We start from the raw sequence: 27322 nt of genomic DNA, 5'->3' as shown, positions 1-27322 counted from the left end.
ACGGCTCGGCTATAAAACAGAGCGCCCCAGATACATTGGTGTTTGTGCTCGCGGGGTGGAGGAAGGCGGTGCGACACTGGCCCAGAGACGAGGGGTGCGAGGGGAAGCTACCCACCAGGGAGACCGGACCGAGACCCATTTCTCTGTCACCCGGAGGCTGGGGCGCTTTCTCGCCGGCGGCAGCTACTTCTTAGCTCGATCCGCTCTCGCTCTCACGGGGACCGCCAGCTCTAAATTATATATATTTTTCCAAATAGTAACTTTAACGTAAAATGTCATTATCATTGGGCGAACTCTGTATTCCGTGCCGTGTCTGTGCATAAGTTTATTGCGCTTGGTTTGGGAAAATTGCGTTGCCTTGTCCTTTTTTTCAAACGGAATTCGCAAATTGCATTAATATTTGTTTTGCTGAGTTCTCTGGTTTTCATTGCTTCCTCTTTGCTAAATTATCCCGTTTGTGCTTTTGCCCTTTTTTTACGGATTTCAATAGTTGGCATTACGCCTCTTTAACGCAATCTCCAGTTTGCCTTTATCAGCATTATCTGATCTTGCATAGCCCCATTTTTTTTTTTTTTTTTGCGTAGAAATCTCGGACTGACTTTTCTTTTGCGGATTTCTCTGATTTGTTTTGCCTCCTATTTTTGCGGGTTACTCTGATTTGCATCGAGGCCACTTTTCTTGTGCCTCCGCGCGGTGGTTCGATGCTTCCTATCCGGTCGCTGGCCAGTGCGATGCTGGTGCTGAATGTGATCGTGAGCGGGATTCTGGGCAGCGGCTCCGCAAATCGGGTGCTGAGCGGTGAGTACACTCCTGTGTGTGTGTGTGTGTGTGTGTGTGTGTGTGTGTGTGTGTGTCCTGTGGGCACCTTTGAGACTGCAGAAGTCTCAAGATTACAAAGACCCGGGATTGTCATATAGTCATAGTGTACTACAGCTTAGAAACAGGCCCTTCGGCCCATCTAGTTTATGCTAACTCTTATGCTGCCTAGTCTCATCTACCCTGCACCTGGACCATGCCCACCGGCATACGTGCAACTATTCAGTCTTCTCTTAAATGTTGAAACTGAACCGGCATCCGCCACTTCAGCTGTCAGCTCATACAGCACTCTCACCAGCCTCCGGGTGAAGAAGGTCCCCTCATGTTCCCCGAAAACGATTCTTCTCTAACCCTTAACCCATGACTTCTAGTTCTAGGCTTACCCAACCCCAGAGGAAAAAGCCTGCTTGTATTTACCAAATCTATACCTTTCATAATTTTGCATGCCTCTACCAAATCTCCTCTCATTTTCCTGCACTCCTAAGTCCTAACCTATTCAACCTTTCTCTATAACTCAGGGTCTCAAGAAGTCCTAGCTCTGGTCCTCGTGTTGCATAAAGGGAGATCGTCACTTTTACTGCCCTGTCTGTATCAGGGTTAGATATTCAGACAAACCTGTCCGTGCCTGCCCACGAAGAGCTGCCAAGGTAGATCCCACCCCCCAGATGTCTGTCAGGACTGTCCTCATCCTCTGACAGATAATATACATAGATATATGGGAGAGGTTTCTGTCTCTATCACTCATCCAGATAGAGTGGTGATACATATGTACTTTGATAATAAATTTAATATGAACTTTGAACGTTGATATGCCCGCTATTAAAGAAAGCAGCTGTCCTTACTGAGTTACTCAGCCCTTGGTAACTGTGAGTCGCTGCTGCTGCCTTTGTGAAGTTTACATGTTCTCCCTGTGGCTGCATGAATTTCTCTTGGAGTGTTCTGGCTTCCTCCCGCTTGTTGGGATGGGATTGGTTTGTAAATTTGCCTCCCAGTGTGTGTGTGTGTGTGTGTGGGGGGGGGGGGGAGGTAATGTGAAATGTGAGAGAGTTATATGAATGGTTAATGGTCAGTACGGACTCATCGGGCCAAAGGGACTGTCTCCATGTGGTGTGACTCTAAATCTCCCTTTAGTCAGCTCCACCAGAAAGAACACTACATTCTCGCTAACTTCGGGATTTTTAAAATTTTCGCACTTAATAACTGCCTCATAATCACCCCTGTGTTGCCGCCAATATGACCTGACCCACAAGGGGGTAAATGTCAGTTGTGTAGTGTATCATGTGTTATTTGTGCTTACATGTTTGTATTTTTGCCGGTGTGACTTGCGAAAGTGTGATGATGTGAGGGTCCCAGTCAGTGTAAGAACCTCAAAACCCACCGTCAATCATTTAGAAACAGCTTCCCCCCCTCCACCATCAGATTTCAGAACGGTCCATGAACACGTAAACATTATCTTGTTATTCCTTTTTATTTGAACTATTTATGTATTTATTTTGTAATTTTATGTCTTTGCGCTGTACTGCTGCCACGAAACAGCAGATCTCATACAACAGAAGTCAGTGATAATAAAGCTGATTCTGAATCTTGTGCTGATGCCTGCCGCTAACTGGGTGATCCTCTCACCACGCTAATATGAGGGGGAATAATCTTAAGGTGGGGCGGGATGGTAACATAGTGGTTAGCTTAACACTTTACAGTACCAGTGACCTGGGTTACATTTCCACCACCGTCTGTAAGGAATTTGTATGTTCTCCCTGTGTCTGCATGAATTTCCTCCCAGTCCTCAGGTTTTTTTTCCCCACACTCCAAAGACATACCAGTTGGTAGGTTAATTAGTCATAGCAAATTGCTTCTGATTATGCTTGGATTAAACGGGTGGGTTGCTGGGTTCTGCCAGGTGAAGGGCCGAAACAGGGTGCTGTATCTCAATGAATAAGCAAATATATAAATTTTGGAAGACTGTATAGGCGGGATGTCAGAGGTGAGTTTTTTACCCAGAGAGTGGTGGGTGCCTGGATACCCTGCCGGGGTGGTGGTAAAGGTAAATATATTAGATGCATTTAAGAAACTCTTAGATAGGCACGTCAATGAAAGAAAATGGAGAGCTTAACAGGAGGAAGGGTTAGATTGATAGGTTGAAAGGCTAGCACAACATTGTGGGCTGAAGGGCCTGCACTGTGCTATGTTCTAAGGTTTAAGCCCTGTTCTGGAACTTCTTCCCTGTTTGACACCAGTGGGGATTGTGGGTTCAATTTCAACATTTATGAGAAATTTGGATCGGCACATGGATGGGAGGGGTATGGAGTGTGCTGAGTGAGTTCTGCACAATGACGCTGGCTTTCAAATGGGCTGTTAAACAACAGTGTGGTCAGATGTGAACGTCCTGTAGGTGGGTTTTGGGAAAAGAGGTGAGCTCCAATGAATGCCCTGGGAATTACTGTAGATCGAGTCATAGAATCATAGAACTCCACCACAGAGAAACAGACCTTTTGGCCCATCTAGTCCATGCCAAACTCTTAATCTGCCTATTCCCATTGATATACACCCGGACCAGACTATAGCCCTCCACACCCCTCCCATCCATGTACATATCCAAGTTTCTCCTAAATGTTGAAATTGAACCCTGAACCACCACTTCTGCTGGCAGCTCGTTCCACACTCTCACCACCCTCAAAGGGAGTGAAGAAATTCCCATTCATGTTCCCCTTAAATATTTCACCTTTCTCTCTTAACCCACGACCTCTGGTTGTAGTCTCACCTAACCTCAGTGAGAAAAGCCTGCTTGCATACTCCATCTGTACCCCTCAGAATTTTGTATACCTCTATCAAACCTCCTTCTGTGCTCTAGAGAATAAAGTCTGGAGCTATTCAGCCTTTCGCTATAACTCAGGGAATTACTTATTCCCCAGTCAGCATCACCCAGAACAGATGCACCCAGCCATGCTGACACAGAGAATGCTCACCATGCACAAATTGCTGCTGTCTTCTGTAAATTACAATGGTGGCTGCAGTTTGAAATTTACTGTGAATTGCTGGGGTAGCGAAAAAGGATTGGATGTATGCGAGTTCTTACATTAATGGTCCAAAGTTATTGCTGAGGCATCAAAACTCACTGGTTAAGTCAATTAGAAATCTGCAGGCAGATAAATGTTCCCTGTAAAACTCTGTGTGTATCATATATATGTACGTGAATAATATCATGTGTGTGTTCATGCCTAAATATATATGCAAGTATATAAAGAATATTTTGTGTATATGTGTGTGTATATACAACTCAGGTGTAAATGTATGTGTGTGTGTGTGTGTGTGTGTGTGTGTGTGTGTGTGTGTGTGTGTGTGTGTGTGTGTGTGTGTATAATGTGTGTATATTATGTATGTGTGATTTCAACTTTTAAGAGAAATTTGGATAAATTCATGAATGTCAGGTGTACAGAGGGGTCTGGTCCAAGTGCATGTTGATGGAACCAGGCAGAATCAAAGTTTGGCAAGGAGTAAATGGTCTGAAAGGCCTGTTTCTGTGCTGTAGTGATCTATGATTCTATCACTGTATAACGTGGGCATGTGTGAGAGAGAGCGACATTTCTCTCTATCACCCTCTATGTCATTCCTTTAGTCTGTGTCTCCCACTTACTATTTGTGAGGACGTATCTGTTACTGTCTGAATATGTGCATTGGCAAATACAGGGGTATGTAAATATGTGGGCATTTCTATCTTAGCCTCCATATAAATATCACACAGTACATATATTTGTTTCTGGCCATGTCTCTATATTACTATTTCACTGTGAGTATATCTGTCACTCTCTGGGTATGTGTATATATGTATATATGTGGGTACTTCTGACTTTTATCAAATATAAATATCTAAGAGCCCTTGTCTATGTGATTTGCTGAGCACCCTCTCCTCTCTCTCTCCCCCATTCTGTCCACCTCTTCCTCACCTCTCTATCTCTCTCTCTTTCTCCCCCTTCATCTCTCCTACTCCTTCTCGCTTTCCCGCTCTATCTGTCTGTCTGTTTCTCCCTCCTTTCTCCCTTTCTCTACCCCCTCTCTCCCTCTCCCCACTCTCCCTCTCCCTCCTGAATGTAGAGAATGATTTGAGTCTCCCATTCCCAAGTCATAGCCATATGGCATTGAAACAGGCACGTTGTCCTGACACATCATGCTGACCATTTTCAACTAAGCTAGTCCCATTTCTCTGTGTTTGTCCCATAATCTCCTCTACACCTCTCCTGTCTATAAAACTGTCCAAATATTGGTTAAACCTTGTCATTGTTTCCACGTCAACAGCTCATTCCATATGCCCATTACCGTCTATGTGAAAAGGTTTCCCCTCTGGCCCCCTTTAAATCTTTCTTCTCTCATGTTAAACCATTTCTCTCTCGTTTTAGATATCCCTGCCCTGTCACCTTGCCTACAACCTTGTCTAGCCCCACACCTTTTCAGAAACATCCACAGTTTCATTAGCTCTTGCTCGTTTAGACTGCGATGAGGAGAAATTTGCTTTGAACCAGTGGACTTTTCTAGCACAGAGGGCCGGCTCACTGATTCCATTAAAGAATGAGGTGGAGAGATTTCTAGACACTTGGAGGGTATGGGAAGAGAAAAAAATGATGCAATGGAAGATCAGCCAGGACAACATGGAAAGGCAAACAGAATCGAAGAGCTGAGTGGTGTACTCAGGCTAATTTTTATGTGTCTTCGCTTTGGGAATAGCAGGATGCTCTGCTAAGATTCACAAGCTGCACCTCTGCCCCACATCTCTATTTTGAGACCTTTAAAACGTTCTACAACTCATATCTTGGTGCTATTTATTTGTTTGTTTGTTTATTTATTATTTGCACAATTTGTCTTCTTGGTTGTTTATCAGTCTTTATTTATGTGTAATTTTCATTACTTATGTTGTATTTCTTTATTTTCCTACAAATGGCTGAAAGAAAATGAATCTAAACTTAGTATATGGTGACATACACTGTATGTACTTTGATAACCCTATAGCCAGCAGGCTCCTGAACCTTCATGGATAACTTCACTCACCTCAACTCTGAAATGATTCCATAGTCTTCAAGCTCACTCTCCAGAACTCCACAACTCATGTTCTCAGTATGATTTATTTTTTATTTGCACCATTTGTCTTCTTTTGCACGCTGGTTGTTTCTCAGTCTTTGTGCATGGTTTTCATAAATCCTATTGTATTTCTTTACTTTCCTGGAAATGCCTGCAAGAAAATGAATGTCAAGATAGTGTATGGTGACTTTGGTAATAAATTTACTTTGACTTTGATGGGGAACAGATGACATTTGGATTAGGACGTATGAGGGACGATCACAGGGTGGGGCTGGTACTTACACTCCTGTCCATTACAAACCAACAGTGCACCAAGACTGACAGGAAAATAAATATGTTCCCAGCTGTCAGTGTGACCTGGGGGCAAAATAATTTTGGCTTTAAAGGTTTGTAATCTGACACAAGTTAATTTCTCGCTGTGCTACTTTGTGCCGGCAAAATTCTTATCACTGCCCAAGGCACTTTAACAATCTGACATTTATATCGCAGGATTCCTGACTCCACAGTGCTTCTCTGGCTGGTTTTGTGTGTGAACACGATAGTAATGAGGTTGGCTGTGGTACATAAAATAATTCCTTGGGAAATAAGGCATGTCATATTTGCCAGTAATGGGATGTTAAGGAGCTGGGCCAGGACCACACAGACTGATGGTACAAGAGACTGCAGAAGCTGGACCCCACAGCAAAGGAAAAGCAAACAAAATGCTGGAGGAACTCAGAGTGTAAGGAAGGAAATGGACAGTCAATGTTTCAAGCCTGAAAAATAGGCCTGGTGACTTTACACCACTCTCACCCTGTGATTGTCCCTCATACATCCTAATCCAAATGTCATCTGTTCCCCATCAAAGTCAAAGTAAGTTAATTATCAAAGTCACCATATCTTCAGCCTGATGGGAGAGGAGAAGAAAAGAGACACTCCGGGGTGGGTGTGGGTATTGATTGTGCTGGCTGCTTTCCTGAGGCAGTGAGAAGTCTAGACAGAGTCCATGGAGGGGAGGTTGATTTCTGTGATAATTCTAAGGTGTGGCCAAAATTGTCTGGGGTTTCTTGCGATCATGGGCAGATCAGTTGCCGTGGCAAACTGTGATAAAAACTGGGAAGAGTTCTGGGGACATGCCACGTTTCTGTAGTGTCTGGAAGAAGGAGAGGTGCTGGTCGTGACATCAGAACATGCTATTGGTCATGTTAAATCCTAAGAACGTTAAACTCTCAAACCTCTTGAGCTCAGCATTGATTTTTTAAAAATTAAGCTGTAAGATATAGGAGCAGAATTAGGCCATTCGGTCCATGAAGTCTGCTCCACGATCAATCACGGCTGAATTTTTCTTTCAACACCGATCACACACCTTCTCCTTCTAGCTCTCGTCTCCCTTACTAATCAAGAACCTATCAACCTCCGCTTTAACTATCCCCAATGATTTGGCCTCCACAACCACATATGGCAATGAATTTCACAGATTCACTACCCTCTAGTTAAAGAAATTCCTCCTCATCCTAATTCTAAAAGGGCTGAGGTTGTCCCCTCAGATCCTAGACTCTCCTAATGGAAACACCCTCTCCATGTCTGTTCTATCCAAGCCTTTCAGTGACAAGTAGATTTCAATTGGATCACTCCTCTTACCCTTCTAAACTCCAGTGAGTACAGGTCCAGAGACATCAAATACTCCTCATTTGTTAATGCTCTCATTCTCGGAATCGTTCCTGTAAACCCCCTCTGGACTCTCTCCAATGCCAGCACGTTCTTCCTAGGAGGCCCAAAACTGCTCACAATACTCCAAGTACAGTCTGACCAATGCCTTATAAAGCCTCAGCAAGAAAATAGTCTATGTCTTTATTTCTTCTACCAAAGTACATGACTGTAGGCTTCCTTACACTATATACCATCTACTACTTCTTTGCCCATTTCCCCAATCTATACGTCCTTCTGCAGACACTCTGCTCACTCAACACTACCTGCCCCTTCACCTATCTTCATATCATCCACAAACTTGGAGGCATAGCCATGATTTCTGTCATCCAAATCATTGACATATAACATGAAAAGAAACTAACCTAATGCGGACTCCTGTGGAACATCACTACTCACTGGCAGCCAACCAGAAAAGGCCCCCATTATTCCCAATCTTTGCCTCCTGTCAGTCAGCTAATCTTCTATCCATGCTAATAATGTTCTTGTAGTATAACGGGCTCGAATCTTGTTTAGCAGCCTCATGAAGAACACCTTGTCAAAGGCCTTCTGAAAATCTGAGTAAACACTATCCAAGTAAACTCCTGCCTGTTATTTCCTCAAAGAATTTTGACAGATTTGTCAGGAAAGAGTTCCCCTTTAGGAAACAATTCCTTTTTATCTCTGTTCTGTAGAGACATCTTTGTATTCTAAGGCTATGCCCTTTGGTACTTTGGCCCTTTGTAAGACTGTGCACATTGATTGTTCTGCAGGTCAGACAGTTTGTTATGGAGGCCCAGAGCACCCGTGCTACAAGATTGCCTACTTCCAAGACCTGAGTAGGCGCATCGGCTTCAAGGAGGCAAGCCAGGCATGCGAGATGGACCAGGGAGCACTGCTCAGCATCAGGTCTCCTGACGAGCAGAAGCTGATAGAGAACCTCCTGCAGGACCTAACCAAGTCCGGCTCGACCCTCTCGGATGGAGATTTCTGGATTGGCCTGAGACGCAGTGGGGGGGGACAGACCCACAGCACCTTCAGTGGGTGTCCCGACCTTTATGAGTGGACCGATGGCAGTCCTGAAAAGTACAGGTAAGTGCACCAGCTCTGAACTGGAATTGGAATTGGACTGGTTTACAGTGCCTAAAAAAGTATTCACCCCCTTGGAAGTAATCACGTTTTATTGTTTTACAACACTGAATCACAGTGAAATTAATTTGGCTTTTTTTGACAGTGATCAACAAAAAAAGAACTTTTCCTGTCAAAGTGAAAACAAATCTCTACAAAGTGATCTAAATTAATTACAAATAATTAATATGACATTCCAAATCATTGCTGATTCAGCCAATTCGTTAAATGGCGTCAAGGTGTTTCAATTGATTGTAATTGGAAGGTCTTACTGCCAGTGAGTCAGTATCCTGGCAAAAACTGCACCATGAAGACAAAAGAACACTCCAAGCAACTCCGTGAAAATTTTATTGAAAAACACATGAGGAGATGGATACAAGAATAGTTCCAAGTCACTGAATATCCCTTGAAGTACAGTCAAGTCAATCATTAAGAAATAGAAGGAATATGGCACAGCTCTAAATCTGCCTAGAGCAGGCAGTCCTCAATGACCCCAATAATAAAGCCCAAGTTACACAGGAATGGCTTAAAAACAACAAAGTTAATGTCCTGGAGTGTCCAAGTCAGAGTCCAGACCTCAATCCAATTGAGAATTTGTGGCTGGACTTGAAAAGGGCTGTTTATTCACAATCCCCATGCAATCTGACAGAGCTTGAGCAGTTTTGTAAAGAAGAATGGGAAAAATTGTAGTGTCCAGATGTGCAAAGCTGATAGAGACCTATCCACACAGACTCAAGGATGTAATTGCTGCCAAAGGTGCATCTACTAAATACTGACTTAAAGGGGGTAATTACTTATGCAATCAATTATTTTGTGTTTTATATTTGTAATTTATTTAGATCTCTTTATAGAGATCTGTTTTCACTTTGACATGAAAGAGTCTTTTTCTGTTGATCAGTGTCAAAAAAGCCAAATTAAATCCATTGTGATTCAATGCTGCAAAACAAGAAAACATTAAAACTTCCATGTGGGGTATATAGTTTTTATTGGCATTGTATAACTGTCTTACTGACACTTCCTGATGGTAGTAGGTCAAAGAGATGGTGGGTTTGGTGGCAGGGATCCTCAACAAGCTTCAGGCTCTTTGTCTGCAATATTCCTGGTAAATGTTACAAATAGTGGGGAGAGAGACTTCAGTGATCCTCTCGGCAGGAGGAACCATTAATTCCCTTAAGCCATTCTGCTTTGAGCCAACTTGTAAAGCCCTAATCACTGAAGTTTAGTAACACTCTGGCCACTTCTATCACTTTGTAGTACAGAGACTTTGGCATGGGTTATCGGTACTTCAGATTTACCTCTGGCCTTCCCTCGTTGCTAGGAACTGGTATGCAGATGAACCATCGTGTGGCAGCGAAGCATGCGTGGTGATGTACCACCAACTGACTGCTCAGCCCGGCCTGGGTGGACCATACCTCTATCAGTGGAATGATGACAGGTGTAACATGAAGCACAACTTCATCTGCAAGTATGCAGCAGGTATGTACAGTTGACCTTCGAGCTGGGTCTCCACATCACTGAACCTGTTAACTTAAGGCTCCCCTTTTATACTTTTGCCTCTCCAAACCTGCCTACCACCTGGTGTCCCTCCTCCTTCCCTCTCCCCCATGGTCCACTCTCCACTCCTATCAGATTCCTTCTTCTTCAGCCTTTCACCTTTTCCATCCATTGCCTGCCAACTTTTCACTTCAACCTCTCCTCCCCCATCCAGCTACCTTCTCCCTCACACAGCTTCAGTTATCATCTTCCCGCTTGTGTTCCTTCCCATTCAAGTTCCAAGTTCAAGTTTAATTGTCATTTAACTGTACTCAAATACCTATGAATGAAAAAGCATTACTCCAGGGCTAAGGTTCAAAACACAGTACCGACAATCATGCACAACACAAGGCTCTCTCCTGGTCAGCTGTAAACAGGACACCGTGGCCAGAGGCTCAGTCCTCGCTACAACCAAGACCATGCACCATCTAAATCAATATTCTGCTCCCTTCATTTCCAGTCCTGATGTAGGTTCTAGGCCTGAAACATCAAATCTTTATTCCTCTCTATAGATGCTGCAGGACCTGCTGAGTTACCCAGTATTTTGAATGCATTGTTTGTCTACATCTACTGTGCGGGGTGCTGCAATCTCATTCCTGCTGAATAATTAGAATCGTCTATTATCAGTATTCTTTGTAGTGAATGTTTGGTAAGATGGCAGTGCGTTCGGTGCAGCAGCCTCTTGGGGGCCAACCAAAGGTGTATTTGTCTTTTATAAATGTCTTTTTTACAATTGCAAGACCATACAAGCCATTGAGAACTTCTACTGCAGGTCTACTCATTGACAGAAGAGTTGGACTTGATGTAGACTGTGCTACAGGAAAGTATCAGAGTTGGTGCGTGAGGGTGGCAAGCAGTCTAACAGTGAATGATTTTCTTGGACACTTCTCTTCTGATTGCAAGACCCTGTTGGGCACAGATAATATAAAACGCTGAAAGTCCATTTCCCTTTTTTATTGGAGTGACCGATGGTAGAGGAGCTGTGTGTCTTCAGATGTAGCATGCATTAGGCCTCCAGCCGCGGGCTTGCCTGTTGCTGTACTCCAGGAAAGGAGACACTAGAAGCAGTCTAGCACATCATCCACGCTTGGTTGGGGGCTGGCCTCTGCCATTGGTGCTTCCCTCTAGAGTTTGATCAGTGGAATGGCAAGCTGAATTGTGTCCACACATTTCTATGTTCATCTGTGGACTGTCAAGATGGCTTTATCATTGACAATAGCACCATCAATTTATAGGACTTGTCATTCAGGGACTTGGGCTACCATGTTCCTCCAGTTGTCAGCATTTGTCTCATAACCTTCTAAGCTGTTCCCATTCCAAGACAGTTATCTCTCAAGATAGCTTTCTCAGTGAAAATTGTGATTGGTTGTCCTGCATTAATAAGCAATTATCAAAATGTACATGATTGACCAAATTTTGTTTGACAGTACTGCCTTGGGTATACATTTGCATGAAGATTTATAAATGCAAGATATTCATCATTTTCTTTCTCTGATGACAGGAAGCACCCTAACGAATGAATTACTGGACCGCTCTGGGTTAGATTACGGTAAACAAATTAACAATATATTTGTATTACAATATCCTGCATGATTGGCAGTTCTCAGTCAGTGATGGGATAGTATACACCCTCTGGAGGGCACAGAGACACAGCTAGTAGAGCCACTGTTCCTCGGTGACAGAGACCCCGTTTCAGTTCCGTGTGGAGTTTACCTGCTCTGTTTGCTCTGGATGCTCTGGTTTCCTCCCACATCCCACAGATTTACAAGTGGCTAAACTGCCTTGGACATCTCAGTCGAAGAATCCATGGCAAATTGATTGGAATTTGTGGAGAATGAGGTCAATGTAACATTAGTGTAAATGAGAACGTGGGGTGTAATGCCCTTGAAAGTGAGTCTGTAGGTTGTGAAACAGATCAGAGTTGAGTTAAGTGAAACACTCACAAGATCACAAGACAAAGTAGCAGACGTAGGTCATTCGCCCCATTGAGTCTGCTCCACCACTCCACCTTGAGCTAAACTATTCTCCCAGCTAGTTCCAATTTCCAGCTTTTTCCACATATCCCTTGATACTCTGACTAATTAGATACCTATCAATCTCCTCCTTAAACACCATCAATGATCAGGCCTCCACAGCCTCATGTGGCAACAAATTCCATAAATCCATGACCCTCTGGCTAAAAAAAATTTTCCTCATCTCTGTTTTAAATGGGTACCCTCTAATTCTAAGACTGTGGCCTCTTGTCCTGGATTCACCCACGAGGGAAACAGCCTTTCCACATCTACTCTGTCCAACCCTTTCAACAAATGTTTCTATTAAATCCCCTCTCATTCTTCTATACTCTAATGAATACAGTCCAAGAGGCGACAAACGCTCCTCATATGTTAGCCCCTGCATTCCAGGAATCATCCTCGTAAAACTTCTTTGAACTCTCTCCAACATCAGTACTTCCCTTCTAAGATAGGGGGCCCAAAACTGCAAAGAGTATTCCAAATAAGGTCTCACCAGTGCCCCATAGAGCCTCATCAACACCTCCTTACTCTTATACACTATTCTTCTTGGAACGGATGCCAACATAGCATTCGCTTTCCTTACTGCCGATCCAACCTGGTGGTTAACCTTTAGGGTATCCTGCACGAGGACCCCCAAGTCCCTTTGCACTTCTGATTTTTGAATTTTCTTCCCATCTAAATAATAATTTGCCCAATTATTTCTTCTTCCAAAATGCAAAACTGGTACAGTTCTCAACATAGTATCTCATCTGCCATTTCTTTGCCCACTCTCCTAAACTGACCAAGTCTCTCTGTAACCTTTCCATTTCTTCAACATTTCCTGCTGCTTCACCTATCTTGGTGTCATCTGCAGACTTAGCCACAAAACCATTTAATCCATAATCTAAATCATTGATATACATTATAAAAAGAAGCGGCCCCAACACTGACCCTTGTGGAACACCACTAGTAACCGGCAACCAATCAGAATAGGATCCCTTTATTCCCACTCTTTGCTCTCTGCCTATGAGCCAATGCTCCACCTACTCCAACATCTTTCTTATAATTTTATGGGCTCTCATCTTATTAAGCAGCCTCTTATGTGGCACTTTATCGAAGGCCTTTTGAAAATCCAAATACACAACATCCACAGCTTCTCCCTTGTCAATCTTATTTGAGATTACCTCAAAAAATTCCAATAGGTTGGTGAGGCAGGATCTTCCCTTCATGAAACCTTGCTGTTTTGGGCCTATCTTGTCATGCACCTCAAGGTATTTCATAACTTCGTCCTTGAGGATCAACTCCAATAACTTTCTAACTACCAATGTCAGACTAATAGGTCTATAGTTTTCTTTTTGCTGCCTCCCTCCTTTCTTAAACAGTGGAACTACATTTGCGACCTTCCAGTCCTCCAGAACCATACCAGAGTCTACTGATTCCTGGAAGATCATTTCCAATGGCTCCACAATCTCCAAAGCCACCTCCTTCAGAACCCATTATTAACATTGGTTCAAGTGCCTATAGGATAATAACTTTTCCTGAGTGCTATGTGACCTAAGGCTCCAAGTAGTGAGAAGAGTGCATGGCTTGGATGGAGGGAATCCTTGATGATGGATGCTGATTTCTTGAGACAGCACTCCATGTAAATGTGCTCACTGCTGGGGAGGGCTTTGTCTGTGATGGACTGAGCTGCATCCGTCACTTTCTGTAGGCTTTTCCATTCCTGGGCATTGATGTTTACAAACCAGGCTGTAATGCAACTGGTCAGAATACTCTCCACTGTACATCTATAGAAATTTGTCAGAGTTTAAGATGACATGCCAATCTAAGCAAACCTCTAGAGGTGCTGGCGTGTCTTCTTTGTCATGCCACTTACGTGCTGGTCCCAAGACAGATCCTCTGGTGTAGAAATGTCCGAGGATTCTCTTTATCTCCAATCCCCTAATGGGGGCTGACTCATGGATCTCCTTTTTCCTCCTCCTGTATAGTTTTTTTTTCAAAAATTCTATAGTATTGCTTTATTTTTCTTTAACTGTCTGCAAGAAAGTAAATCACAAGGCAGTATATTTTGGTATATACATACATTGATAATAAACTTGCCTTGACATTGAATATTTCAATGTGCATGTGACAAGTAAAGATAATTTAATCTAAAATTCTGCCCCGTAGAATATCACTGAACAAATTGTTTTTTCTTCTCATCATTACTGAGATTAATTGCTTCTCCTTGAAAACTTAAACTGATTTAAATTCAATAGATGAAGTGACTGGATTTGAGATCAAGTCCTTAGACAGTTAGAACAAGCCCAAGATTACCAGTCCAGTTATGAATTAACTAACTCAATGTACATGTGACAACAAAAGTAAATTTTCCTTTCTGCTCTATCAGAAATGCACACAGGAAACAAAATAGTAGATGATACCTCATTTCCATCAGGAGAGAAATATCTTCAATGCCACAGATCTGCTCCCTCCTTAGCCCTTTTGTGCACATTCATCTCTAGAGTGACGCACAATAAAAATTTGTGCATTCCAATTACACACTGAAACCCACATCCCTGATTGCAGTTCTGCTAACTTTGAACATCCTTCTAGAGGCTTCACCTCATGACTTCACACCTCCAATCAGGGGCTGTTGACCCATCTCACCCTTATACGCTCCCTTGCCTAATTGGGCTCTGCTTAGTGGTTATTTTCCCCAAAACTTAATACCCGTAAACCCAATCTGCCCGTTAATTTTCTCTTTAATGCTTCTATGATTGTTATTGAATCATGATCTGAACTGGTTTTAAAAGATAAACATTAGGTTTATTTGTTACATCAAGTTCAGGTTTAGTGACATTGAACCCTGCACATGTATGCTGTCAAATGCTTTGCTGCTGCCTCTGCATGGGAGGGGCATGTAGGGGAGAGAGCTTTGGGGTTCTAATGTTTTTTGCTGTCATTCATTCTTTGGGGCTTCTGTTTTTGTGGATGTCTGCAACGAACAAGAATTTCAAGTTGTATATTGTATACATGTCTCTGATTAAGTGAAACTATTGAACTATTGAAATAAAACAATGTTTGTCAGGACCAAGTGTGCAACACAGTACATATAGCTCTCACATAAAAACACATAACTCTTGGTTCGGCAAGCAGCTTAATTTAGGGGAGGCCAGCACTCGGCTCGGCCAAACTTAAGAACTCTTGTTTGGTGTATGCTGTGCGATGTGTCCCCTGTTATAAATCAGTATCACGAAATAACAAACAGTACACAGTATGCAATTAAACAATTGAGCTTTATAATTCTTAATTTGACTATATGGTTAATAAAGGAACAAAAAAAAGATAAAAAGCCTATTCTCATGAAACAGTCTAATATGCAATGTTGGAACTCACTGATAAGGCCATTCGTCCACCATCAACTTTCTCCGAGCGTCGCTGACCTTTGGACCTTCGCTCCAAGTCCACTCCGTATGGCAGTCTACCAACTCTCTCCATTCCCATCTTCTCTCCTTATCTCTTCCCAGCAAAAGACTGCAAAATCCCTGCTCCCAGACCCACAAGAAAGAACAACATGCCTCTCATTGGATAGCACACATTCCAAAGCCCCATTATCTCCAGTCATAACCCAAACATTGCTGCTACAGGGAAACCATTACATTAGCAGTGAAAGCTTTATGTTACACACATAAAGTAATATTACTGTAAATAAATTAACACATATTAAACTATATTGCATAAGATTGACCTTTAGCATAAGGTGTATTTATGGCACAAATGAACAATATAACTCTACTTGTTCTTCATGTGTGATGAGACCTGGGCAGTGGCAGGGACTTCAGAAGTCTATTTCAAAATGTACATTGAAACATACAGTGCAATGTACTATTTATGGCAATGAGCAACACAGTCCAAGGGCTGTGCTGGGTTCAGCTTGCAAGTGACGCCAGGCTTCTTGCACCAACATAGTATGCTCACGATCTACTATGCCTAACCCTGTCTTTGGAGGTAGGAGGAAACTGAGCACACAGTCACAGGGGGAAGTACAATTTCTTCACAGAACAGAATTTAACCCTAATCACTGGTGCTGTAATGTTGTTGCACTAACTACGACACTACCGTACTACTCTTAGATTGCTTTTAGGTAATTGGGAGTATTTGCTTGGAACTCAAATGAATGGAATGAAAGCTTGCATGATTCTTATCTTGACCAGTTTCAGAAAATGCCTCCACGGAGCCAGAAGTCAAAGTTGGTGCGCCCAGTAATTCAGGGGATGGCCAGAAAGTGATTGTGACAGAGTCATCAGGTAACTTATTCCATCTTTAATAAAGATCAGCACACAAAATGGCGTAATAACTCAGCAGGTCAGACAGGTGCTGTTGAAGGGTTTTGGCCTGAAACTTTAACTGTTTATTCCTTTCCATAGATCAGAATCGGAATCAGGTTTATTATCACCGGCATGTGACGTGAAATTTATTAACTTAGTAGCAGCAGTTCAATGCAATACGTAATCTAGCAGAGAGAGTGAAAAAATGATAATAAATAAAATGAAGCATAGTAATAAACAAGTAAATTAATTATGTATATTGAATAGATTTAAAAGAATGTGCAAAAACAGAAATACTGTATATTAAAAAAAGTGAGATAGTGTCCAAGGGTTCAATGTCCATTTAGGAATCGGATGACAGAGAGGAAGAAGCTGTTCCTGAATCGCCGAGTGTGTGCCTTCAGGCTTCTGTACCTCCTACCTGATGGTAACAGTGAGAAAAGGGCATGCCCTGAGTGCTGGAGGTCCTTAATAATGGACGCTGCCTGACTTACTGTGTTCCTTTAGCATTGTGTGTGTGTTACTCTGCATTTCTAGCATCTGCAGAATCTCGTGCACTTTATGAAAATACTTCTTTCTTCCCTCCCTGCGATTGAAGCTTGGTATCGAATAATCTAACAACTTCTTCAAGCTCAGACATTTTCGCAGTAAGTTTATTTTCCAGACTTGCAAGTTTAGTATCCAGTTTAGTATCCAGAAGATTGGAGATTGCATCAAGAGATATAGGGTCTTTAGACGATTTCTTAGATACAGACATTTTAAGTTTGAAAAAATTAAATCAAGTATTATTTTAAAAAAGAAATAAATCATAAATATCAACCCATGTAATTAAGTACGAAAAGATTTGATTAAAGGGTGATTATAGCTTAAAAAATGAAGAGTGCCTAAAAGGCAGATGTCTACGTCGCCATCTTGAAACTCCTCCCCCTCTTCCCTCCCTTAAGATTAGCTTTTGATGTGACTACATTTCTATAGCACCATTGCATGATGTCATAATGCCTCTCAGCCAATTGTCTTTCTTGAAGCATGGATGCTACTGTAATGTTGAAATAAGGCAAATAATTGACACTCATTAAGCAATAACCAATTACTTCTGTGCTACTGAGAAGTCATTATTAGTCAATCACCATGGAGAATGCTCCTCCGAATTAAGTTGACCAAAGTGAACATCTGAGACCTTTTACCTTACTCATGAGAAACCATCACTGACAAGACTCCTAAGTTCCTAATGCGAATCATGTTTATTAGCATTGACTTAGAGACATAGAGTCATAGGAAAGCACAGCACAGAAACAGTCCTTTCAGCCCATCTAATCTATGCCAAACAATTTAAAATGATTAGGCTAGGGTTAAATCGGGAGATTGCTGGGTGGTGCGACTGAAAGGATGAAAAGGGCCTGTACCACACTATATCTCAATAAAATTTAAAAAAAATCCTCAGTGCAGACTCTCTGGAGTAGAGCTTAAATCTCCTCATTCAGAAGTGAGAACACCAGCAAAGAAGATGGCATATTGGAGAATTAGTACAAAATTCATCAGAATTTGTCATTTTACCTTGACCTGACTCCTAACTCCCCTCTCTGTCCTCAGAAACCAAAACTTAAAAAAATAACTAAATCTGACCCATGATCTTATTGGAGTCTGCAGCTCAGTATCATCTTGACCAGAGTGCAGCTCCAATATTTTCTGTTTTTATTTCAAGACGAGCCCCAGACTAGCTGTTCTCTACAGGTAAGCAATTTCTCTCCAAGCTCAGCAGGTGAAACCAGATTTCAAGTGATTTTGATGATGATTTTCGTACATTCTCTCAGCCGTGGCCATCAATGGAGATTGGCAGGGAGTGAGAAGTTGGGTCAGTTCCACTGCGGTGGTCCAAGGGAAGTTATTGACCTTGTGCTCTTGTGTTGTTTTCCAGGGATAATGCCCAATGTGGTGTACGTCATCATTCCCACAATCCCCCTGCTGCTGTTGCTGGTCGTTGCCATGGCAACTTGCTGCATCCAGATGCTGAGCAGAAGGTACATAAGGTATGTTGAATTCAGAAACAGAAACGAAAAAGGTAACAGGCAGACAAGTTGTCAGGACGCAGTGGGCTACATTTAAGATTTTTAAAAGGAAAGGCTGCAGAGATGATGGCTGTAAGTTTTGTCCAAAGTTACTAGACTCCTGGAACGGTATCTTAAAGTCATAAGACAAAAAGCAGTCCATGGTGGAAGATACTGAAAATATCCAAAAGAAAACATATAAAATAGCTTCAATTAGTACAGTAGAAAATGTGATAATCTCTATCATGAGAGCTAAGGTAATGGAAAAGCTACTGTGATTAATGTGTCGGGATAGGACTGGGAATTTGTATTGAAATGGATGCTGTAGATTAGGAGACCGCTTCCTTGAGTACCTATGCTCCATCTGCCAGAAAAAAGCAGGATTTCCTAGTAACCACACATTTTAATTCAACTTCCCAAACCCATTCCAACATGACAGTCCATGGCCTCCTCTACTGCTTCATCGAGGCCACCCTCAGGTTGGAGGAGAAACACCTTATATTCCATTTGGGTAGCCTCAAACCTGATGGCATGAACATTGATTTCTCAAACTTCAGTAACTGCCACTTCACCATTCTCCATTCCTGTTTTCCTTTCTCACCTTATCTCCTTGCCTCCCTATCACCTCCCTCCAGTACTCCTCCTCCTTCCCTTTCTTCCATGCTCTTCTATCCATCCTTTCAGATTCCGTCTTCTCCAGTCCTTTATCTCTTTCACCAATCAACTTCCTAGCTCTTTTCTTCACCCTCTCCCCTTCTAGTTTCACTTATCAACTACCACCTTGTACTTCTTCCTCCCCTCTCCCACCTTCTTCCTTTGACCTCTCATCTTTTTTTTCAGTCCTGATGAAGGATCTTGGCCCAAATCATCAACTGTTTATTCCTTTCCATTGATATTGCCTGACCTGCTGCGTTCCTTCAGCATTTTGTGTAGCTAGTTGTCAGAAGGTGGCATGACCGAGATGGTGGGGATCTTTGTTGCTGGAAGTTACTTTCTTGAGATAGCAGCACCTGTAGATACTGCCAATGCTTGGGCAGAGTCAACTCATCTCTGCAGCTTCTTGTATTCTTATACATTTGAATTGAAATATCAGACAAGGATACAACCAGTCGGGACAGAGTAGACCAGGGGTTCCCAACCTTTTTAATGCCACGGATCAAATACCATTATGCAGGGAGTCCGTGGATCCCAGGTAAGAATGACTTGTGCAATCTGACTAATGAAGGCTTTGCTGTTTCTCATTGTTTCCAGTAAAGACCGATCAAAGACCAGCCCCAATGAGTCAACATTCTGGATATCTCCAGCTCCAAAGAAGGATGATCAGGCTGATGTGTAGACTCACACAGGCTGGACTCAGCCATTGGATGGAGGCAAGGAGTGACCATCATACCATTCAGCCAATCCCAATCCATCCGACAAGCTCCCAGAGAACATCAAGCCAAGCTTGTCCTGGGGAATAAGGAACAATCACCCTGCCTTCAAAGAAAATGGACAGAACCATCTCCTTCCTTCCTACTGATGTTCCTTTTGGTTTCAAATTTAGGAATATATTGAGGAAACAATGGAAGAGATATAGTCGTTGACCCACACCACTGGAAGTGGGCAGGGAGCACTGATAACTCACAGATTTTGTATGCATATTGCACTGACTAAGGAAACTGGGGGCAGACCTAAGTTCAAGACTGATAGTTTTGGCAGAGCACACACCCTGAGAAGTTTGTATGAAGGGCGGTTGTGGGGATGGGAGAAGAAATGTGTTCTAAAGGCATGGCTGTGGATGGCTTTCAGAAGAGCTCGTATGTACACCTTAGGAGTATTTCCATATCCAGCCCCTAATGACCATCTTGTTAATGACCTACACCACAAGAAACAACAGTGACATCTAGAAAGATATGAGCAGAGGTCTGAATGCCTACACTATGAGGAAAAATTGTCCTCATAGGATGTGTTGGAACAGGCCATTCAACCCTTGAAACTTGTTCCACCATTCAATAAGATTATGGTTGATCGGTGACCTTACTTCATATACCCATCTTCTCCCAAATATTTTAATTAATGAGATTTATAAATCTGAGATTTAATAGTGATCATAATTGTGATCTGGGGAAGACAGTTTCAAACCTCCAACATCTTTGATGTGCATAGCTGTTTCCAAGTCCCACTTCAGAAAGGATTAGCTGGAATTTGTAGACTCCGCCTTCTAGGGGCAGTAGGTTCCATAGTGGTTAGCACAGTGCTTTACAGTACCTGCAACCCAGGTTCAATTCCCATCGTTACCTCTAAAGAGTTCATATGTTCTCTCTGTGACAGGTGGCTTTCCTCACAGTGCTCCAGTTTCCTCCCACAGTCCAAAGACACACCGGTTGGTAGATTCATTAGTCATTGTAAAATTGTTCCGTGATTAGGCTAGGGTTAAATTGGGGGATTGCTGGGCAGTGTGGTTTCAAGGGCCAGAAGGGGCCTATTCCATGCTATGTCTCAATTAAAAAATTAAAATAGTTCCAGACTCCCCTAAACAATTGAAATAATGTCTGCCCATAAACCCCATCAGTTCCTCTCACCAAATTGAAAACTTTAATTCTATTATCCTCAATTTATAAATTTAATTTGATAAAATTGTTTTATTATTGTTACATGTACATTAAAACACTTGGCTTGACAAACTGTTCATACAAATCAATTCATGAAGAGTGCATTGAAGAAATGCAAGAGATAACAGTAACAGATAGCAGAATAAAGTGTTACAGAAAGTGTAGTGTGTGTAGATAATAAGGTGCAAGGCCATAACAAGGCAGACAGTGAGGTCAAGAGTCCTCTTTGTTGTACTAGGGGACTGTTCAATAGTCTTATAACAATAGGATAGAAGCTGTCCTTCAGCCTGGTGGTGCGAGCTTTCAGGGCTTTGTATCTTGCCTGATGTGAGGATGAAGAAGAGAGAATGACTGAGATGGATGGGGTTTTTGATTATGCTGGTTGCTTTACCAAAGCATGGACATCTACAGCCAAAGATACTACAGCACAGAAACAAGCCCTTCAGCCCATCTAGTCTGTGCCAAACTGTTATTCTGCCTAGTCCTGTTGACCTACACCTGGATCACAGTCTTCCATACACCTCCCATCCATGTACTTATCCAAACTTCTTTTAAATGTTGAGATTGAACCCACATTCACCTCCTAAGATGAACTTGTTGCAGATTTTACCACACCTCCTAAGGGATGCAATACCTCAATCTTCCCAGACCTGATGAAGGGTGTTGGCTTGGAACATTGACTATTCATTTATTTCCATAGATGCTGACTGGCCTGCTGAGGTTCTCTTGCATTTTTTCTCCTGCATTTTGTGTGTGTTGCTCTGGATTTCCACAATCAGCAGAATCCCCTGGGTTTTCAATTTTCCTTGGCTAGGCTGCTTTAATTTTACTCTATTTGTCATTCCTTGGTTGTTACAGATTTCCCCTCATGGTAATTGAAAAAAAAAGGGACAAAAATAAAATGAGGTTTTTGCTTTGTCAGTCTCCTTGGGAGGAGCAGTGGACAAGATGATGTGGGCTGTGGTTAAGGGCTTGACAGCTCTCTGGAAGTTTTTAACCAATTACTCACCTAATCCTACTCAGTGATCTGATCCCAGGCATAGACAGCTCTGTTGCAGTCTCAGGCAAAGCTGTAGCGATCAATCATCTAAATTAGTTAAGTAGCCTTCTTGCAATCCCTTGGGACTGAGCATGACTTCACTGATCAGTAATTGGTCCTGAGGTTTCTGTGTACCTTGAGATAGAACAAGGTAGCGATGGGGCGGCATAGTATACCAGTTAGTGTAATGCTATTATGGTTCAATTCCCGCTGCTGTCTGTTCTTTTCATGATAACGTGGGTTTCCTTTGGATGGTCCAGGTTCCTCCCACATTCCAAAGTCGAACGGGTTAGTAGGTTATTTGGTCATAGAGTGTAATTGGATGTAATCTCATTGGGATGGAAGGGACTATTACTGTGCTGTATCTCTAAAACATTAAATTTAAAAGAGATGGTAATGAGAGAATTTTAAACAAAATTCTCTGAAGGATATTAAAGGTATAAGGAGTGTTATGAAAAGCTTAAGGGTGGTATTGGGTTTTTTGGGATTGGGAATTATTTTAGGAAAACTGGAGGAAGAGAAGAATTAGGGCAATGATATGGAGATTTGAGGTGGTGAGACTGGAGATGATTATGGAGATAGGGAAGGGGAGCAAGGACAAGCAGTGAGGTAATTATGAAATGAATAGTTTTAACTGTGAGGTCTTGGTGGTTTTGGAAGCAGAATTGGCATTGAGTGCAGCATAGTGGTAGTGTGGGGTGGAGGAGGACAGAGAAACATTGAAACAGGTAGGTGTTGAAGACGGTGTCATGAGCAAATAGAGTGAGGCTGACGTAGAAGTGAGCATGTCTACACATGGAGAGAACTGGGCCCTGGGATGAACTGAGGTGGAGAAGTTGTGGACATTCTGAAAAGAGTCTTGCCCCAAAACCTCGACTATCTATTCATATGCATAGATGGTGCCTGACCTGTTCAGTGCTCTCCAGCATTTTGTGTGTGTTGCTTTGGATTTCCAGCAACTGTAGACTTCCTTATGTTTACAGTCTGAGTAGTGGCCTTGGATTGGAAAAGAATTCTTGGGAAGGGTGTGGACCACCCACCATTGACACTGGTCTTCTTGATTTAATTGGGGTTCATAGGTTGAATGAGTCATTTTCTTATCCAGCAGCAGTAGATGGACCATCCAGGTCTTATCAGTGCACATCTGAGAGGTGGCCTCATGGAAAAGCATGGGAGGGAGAAAGGTTCTTCCAGGAATATAGATGGAGATAGTCTGACCAGTAATCAGAGTAAGAATGGAGCCAAGCAATAGTTACAGAAATGTGTTAGAGGACCACAAAATGTTGAGGTAGTAGTTACATCCTGTAGAATCAATAAAGAATTCTATAACCTGCTCACACCTTTCCATTCTGCTTATTTTCTTTTCCTTATGTTTCTATCTATGACCTACCTGTCTCTATCTCAACCTTCTTGTCTCACCTTTTTCCTTCATCTCTTTATAGAATATAGAACATAGAAAATTTACAGTACATTACATACCTTTTGGCCCACAATGTTGTGACAACCATGTAACCTATTCTAGAAGCTGCTTAGAATTTCCCTACCGCGTAGTTTTTTCTAAGTTCCGTGTACCTATCTAAGAGGCTCTTAAAAGACTCTATTGTATTCACCTCTACTACCTTTGCTGGCAGTGCATTCCATGCACCCAGCACTCTGTGTGAAAAAACTTACCTCTGAAATCCCCCTTTTTATATCGACTATCTTCTCTTAGTCTTGATTCAGGGACTCGGCCTGAGCCTTGACCAACCTCCATGGATAGAACATAGATCAGAACAGCTCTTGAACTAGCCCTATGACCCACAATATTGTATCAAGCTAATTAAGCTAATGATACTTTATTCCCTCTTCCTACTCATTGTCCTTTTCCCTCTATTCTCTGTATATTCATGTGCTGATCATATCTGTCCCCATCAAACCATTGATTTCTACCAGCAGTTTATTATTTTGTTTTCTATGTGTTGCATTACAAAGGAATTTGCAAGGACATAGCTTCTAAATTAATTGGACGCTGATGTCACTCAGTGTCCACACCATTTTATTAGGTACATCTGTACACCAGTTCCTTAATGCTAATATCTACTCAGTCAAACATGTGGCTGTAATTTGATGCATAAAAGCATGCAGATGTGGTCAAGAGGTTAGTTGTTGTTAGACCAAACATCAGAATGACTGTGGAATGATTGTTGGCACCAGATAGGGTGGTTTGAGTATCTTAGAAATTGCTGATCTCCTGGGATCTTCATGAGCAACAATTGTTAGAGTGTACAGAGAATGGTGTGTAAAACAAAAAAAAAAATCCAGTGAGCTGCAGTTCTGTGGGTGAAAATCCCGTGTTAATGAGAGAGGTCAGAGGAGAATGGCCCTACTGGTTTGAGCTGATAGCAAAGTGACAGTACTCAAATAACCACACGTTACAACAGTTGTACACAGAAGAGCATCTTTTAAGGCACAACCTTGAAGTGAATGAGCCACAGTAGCAGAAGACCATGAACATACACTGAGTGGCCACTTTCTTAGATATAGGAGATAACTAATGGACTGGTCACTGAGTTTATAACTTATCAATTCAGCATGAAACAGTTTGAAAAGAAAGAAATACCCTTTGAATTAATTACTATTTGTCCAACTGTGCTAAGGCCCACTTCCACCATTTAGCACATTCCTGTAAAATTCCTATTGCTGCTGTTATGATGTGTTTTAAATAACAGCTTCAAGTTAGTAGTTCGAAGGGGTAGTGCAATTACATTCACCAATGAAGATTAAAATGCGTCAGCATTCAGGCAAGCTCTGAACTTTCTCCACAGTATTCAGAGGTGAGCTAAAATAAGGAACTCCTGTATCCAGTCAATGAATTCTGTGACTCGGGCATAGACCCCTGGACTCTGGGGCAGCCCACATCCGTGCCCAAATGACGTCACTCCAGCCAGAAACCACTGATTGTCTTGTTTACAGATGAGGGGTCCTCCAGAATCTCCCTAAATGGAAAAGACTTGTATTTATATAGAGCCTTGCCAAGTCTCTCAGCCTGAACCTCAACTGCTTTGCCTACAGCAAGTTAGTTTTGATATGTCACTATTGTTATACTGACAAACAGTAAATTTATTAATTGATAAGAACAGTGATGGTTGACCTGTTTTGTAAATGATGGGACGTTGCCCCCAATAAAAGGAATTTCTTGCATTACTATGCTGTTTTCACGTAACTTTGTATGCTTTTCCACAGTCACAGAACAGAGAGGTACAGCACAGGAATAGGCCCTTCAGCCCACAATGTTGTGCCAAAATAAATTACTAATCAAATGGCCAACTAAACTAATCTCTTCATATCTTTTCATTTTCCTCACATTGATGAGTCTATCTAAACATCTCTTAAAAGTCATTAATGTATCTGGCTGTACCGCACATCCCAGACTCCCACCACTCTCTGTGACCCTCACATCTCCTTTGAAATTATCCCCCTCTCACCTTAAGTGCATGCCTTCTGGTTTAGACATGTCAAAACCTGGGAAAAAGATACTCCCTATCTACTCCCTCTGATAATCTCATAAACCTCTATCAGATTTCCCCTTAGCCTCCGCTGCTCCAGAGAAAACAACCCACGTTTGTCCCACTTCTCATTATAACACGTGCCCTCTAATCCAAGCAACATCCTGGTAAACCTCTTCTGCACCTGCTTCAAAGCCTCGACATCCTTCCTACAGTGGAATGGCCTGAACTGAATGCAATACACCTAGAGTTCTCTAATTGCCTCAGAGCTGGCCAGCACAGAAACAGGCCAATCAGTTCAGCAGGCCCAGTCTAACCATCTCACTTATCTACACTTGTCCCATGTATCTGCATTTGGTCACAGAGTCCCCACACTAATCACGCTTGCCTATATTAGGACCATATCTTTTTAAAGCCTTGCAAATTAAGTGTCTGCCTAAATGCCTCTTAAGCATAGCCAAGTCCGCACCTTCACTCCATCCGTCACAACTGGCAGGATTTCCTGGTGGCCACCCATTCTAATTTTCTTCCCATTCCCTCTCCAACATGTTGGTATATGGCCTCCTCTGCTGCTATGATAAGGCCACTGACAGGTAGGACAAGCAACACCTCATATTTCATTTGTGTAGCCTCCAACCTGATGGCATGAACATTGGTTTTTCTAATTTCCAGTAACTTCTCCCCCCTCTTCTTTTTGTATTTTTTCATTCCCCTTCTGGCTCCCCTCTTCCCCCTTATCTTCTCTTCACCTGCCTATCACCCTCCTCCAGTGCCCTTTCTCTTTTCCTTTCTCCCATGGTCCAGTCTCCTCTCTTTTAACATTCCTTCTTCTTCAGCCCTTTACCTTTTCCACCTATCACTTCCCAGCTTTTCACTTCATCCCCCTCCCCCAGCCTCCTACCTTCCCCCTTACCTGGCTTCACCTGTCATCTGCCAGCTTGTACTCCTTCCCTCTCCTCAACCTTCTTATCCTGGCTTCTTCCTCCTTTCTTTCCAGCTCAAATGAAGGGTCCTGGCCTGAAATGTCAACATTTTATCCCTTATGTCTGAGACACACCCACCAAGGACGCCAAATTTGTTGCTGCAGAAGCAAATTATTGTGACTGTGTTGAGTTGGGGGAGCTGCGAAATGGGATTTGAAAGTAAAAGTCACAACTGATGAAGGGTCTCAGATGACTGTTTATTCCTTTCCATAGATGCTGCCTGATCTGCTGAGTTCTTCCACCATTTTGTGTGCGTTCCTCTGGATTTCCAACATCTGCAGAATCTCTCATGTTTGGGACTTGAAAACACATTCCTTTGGCATTCAGATTTGGAATCCTTTTAAAATCTCCACATAGTAGACTATTGTGTACATAGTATTGTGTGCAACATAGTAGGTCATGATTATGGACACACTTTGCAGAGATTATCTGGGGTGGTAATTTTCCAGTGTTAAGGCCATACAACAAAGGAGCAGAATAAGGCCATTTGACCCATTGTGTCTGTTCTGTCAATTGATCATGACTGATTTATTTCCTTCTCTTTCTCATTCGCTTGCCTTCTTCCTGTAATGTTTGACACCCTAATGAATCAAGATCCAATCAGTCTCCACTTTAAATATGCCCAATGATGTTGCCTCCACAACTGTCTGTGGTAATAAATTCCACAGA

General features: G+C 42.3%; 2 protein-coding genes across 2 annotated transcripts in view; one reads left to right on the top strand and one right to left on the bottom strand.

Moving 5' to 3' along the window:
* Positions 1 to 731: 731 nt before the first annotated feature.
* chodl (chondrolectin) lies at positions 732 to 19891 on the top strand. The gene is made up of 6 exons (XM_059966037.1): positions 732 to 798; positions 8322 to 8640; positions 9995 to 10152; positions 16397 to 16489; positions 18426 to 18528; positions 19807 to 19891. The coding sequence occupies exons 1-6, from the start codon at positions 732 to 734 to the stop codon at positions 19889 to 19891; spliced, it is 825 nt and encodes a 274-aa protein (XP_059822020.1).
* A 5101-nt stretch (positions 19892 to 24992) lies between these two features.
* tmprss15 (transmembrane serine protease 15) overlaps positions 24993 to 27322 on the bottom strand; it is a 93203-nt gene continuing 90873 nt past the window's right edge. The window contains exon 24 of the mRNA XM_059966036.1: positions 24993 to 25160. Within this exon, the coding sequence (XP_059822019.1) occupies positions 24993 to 25160 (168 nt within the window). The remainder of the gene's footprint in view (positions 25161 to 27322) is intronic.

Source organism: Hypanus sabinus, chromosome 4 (genome assembly GCF_030144855.1).
Source record: "Hypanus sabinus isolate sHypSab1 chromosome 4, sHypSab1.hap1, whole genome shotgun sequence".
Taxonomy (NCBI): domain Eukaryota; kingdom Metazoa; phylum Chordata; class Chondrichthyes; order Myliobatiformes; family Dasyatidae; genus Hypanus; species Hypanus sabinus.
Note: the sequence above shows the minus strand (reverse complement) of the source record. Positions and strands in the feature narration are given on the sequence as shown.

What these genes read in the sequence shown, in the direction of transcription:
- chodl (XM_059966037.1), top strand. Translation starts at nt 732, where the DNA reads ATGCTGGTGCTGAATGTGATCGTGAGCGGGATTCTGGGCAGCGGCTCC. An exon ending in CGCAAATCGGGTGCTGAGCG is followed by an intron (nt 799 to 8,321) that starts GTGAGTACACTC and finishes ATTGTTCTGCAG; the next exon opens with GTCAGACAGTTTGTTATGGA. An exon ending in GGCAGTCCTGAAAAGTACAG is followed by an intron (nt 8,641 to 9,994) that starts GTAAGTGCACCA and finishes CCTCGTTGCTAG; the next exon opens with GAACTGGTATGCAGATGAAC.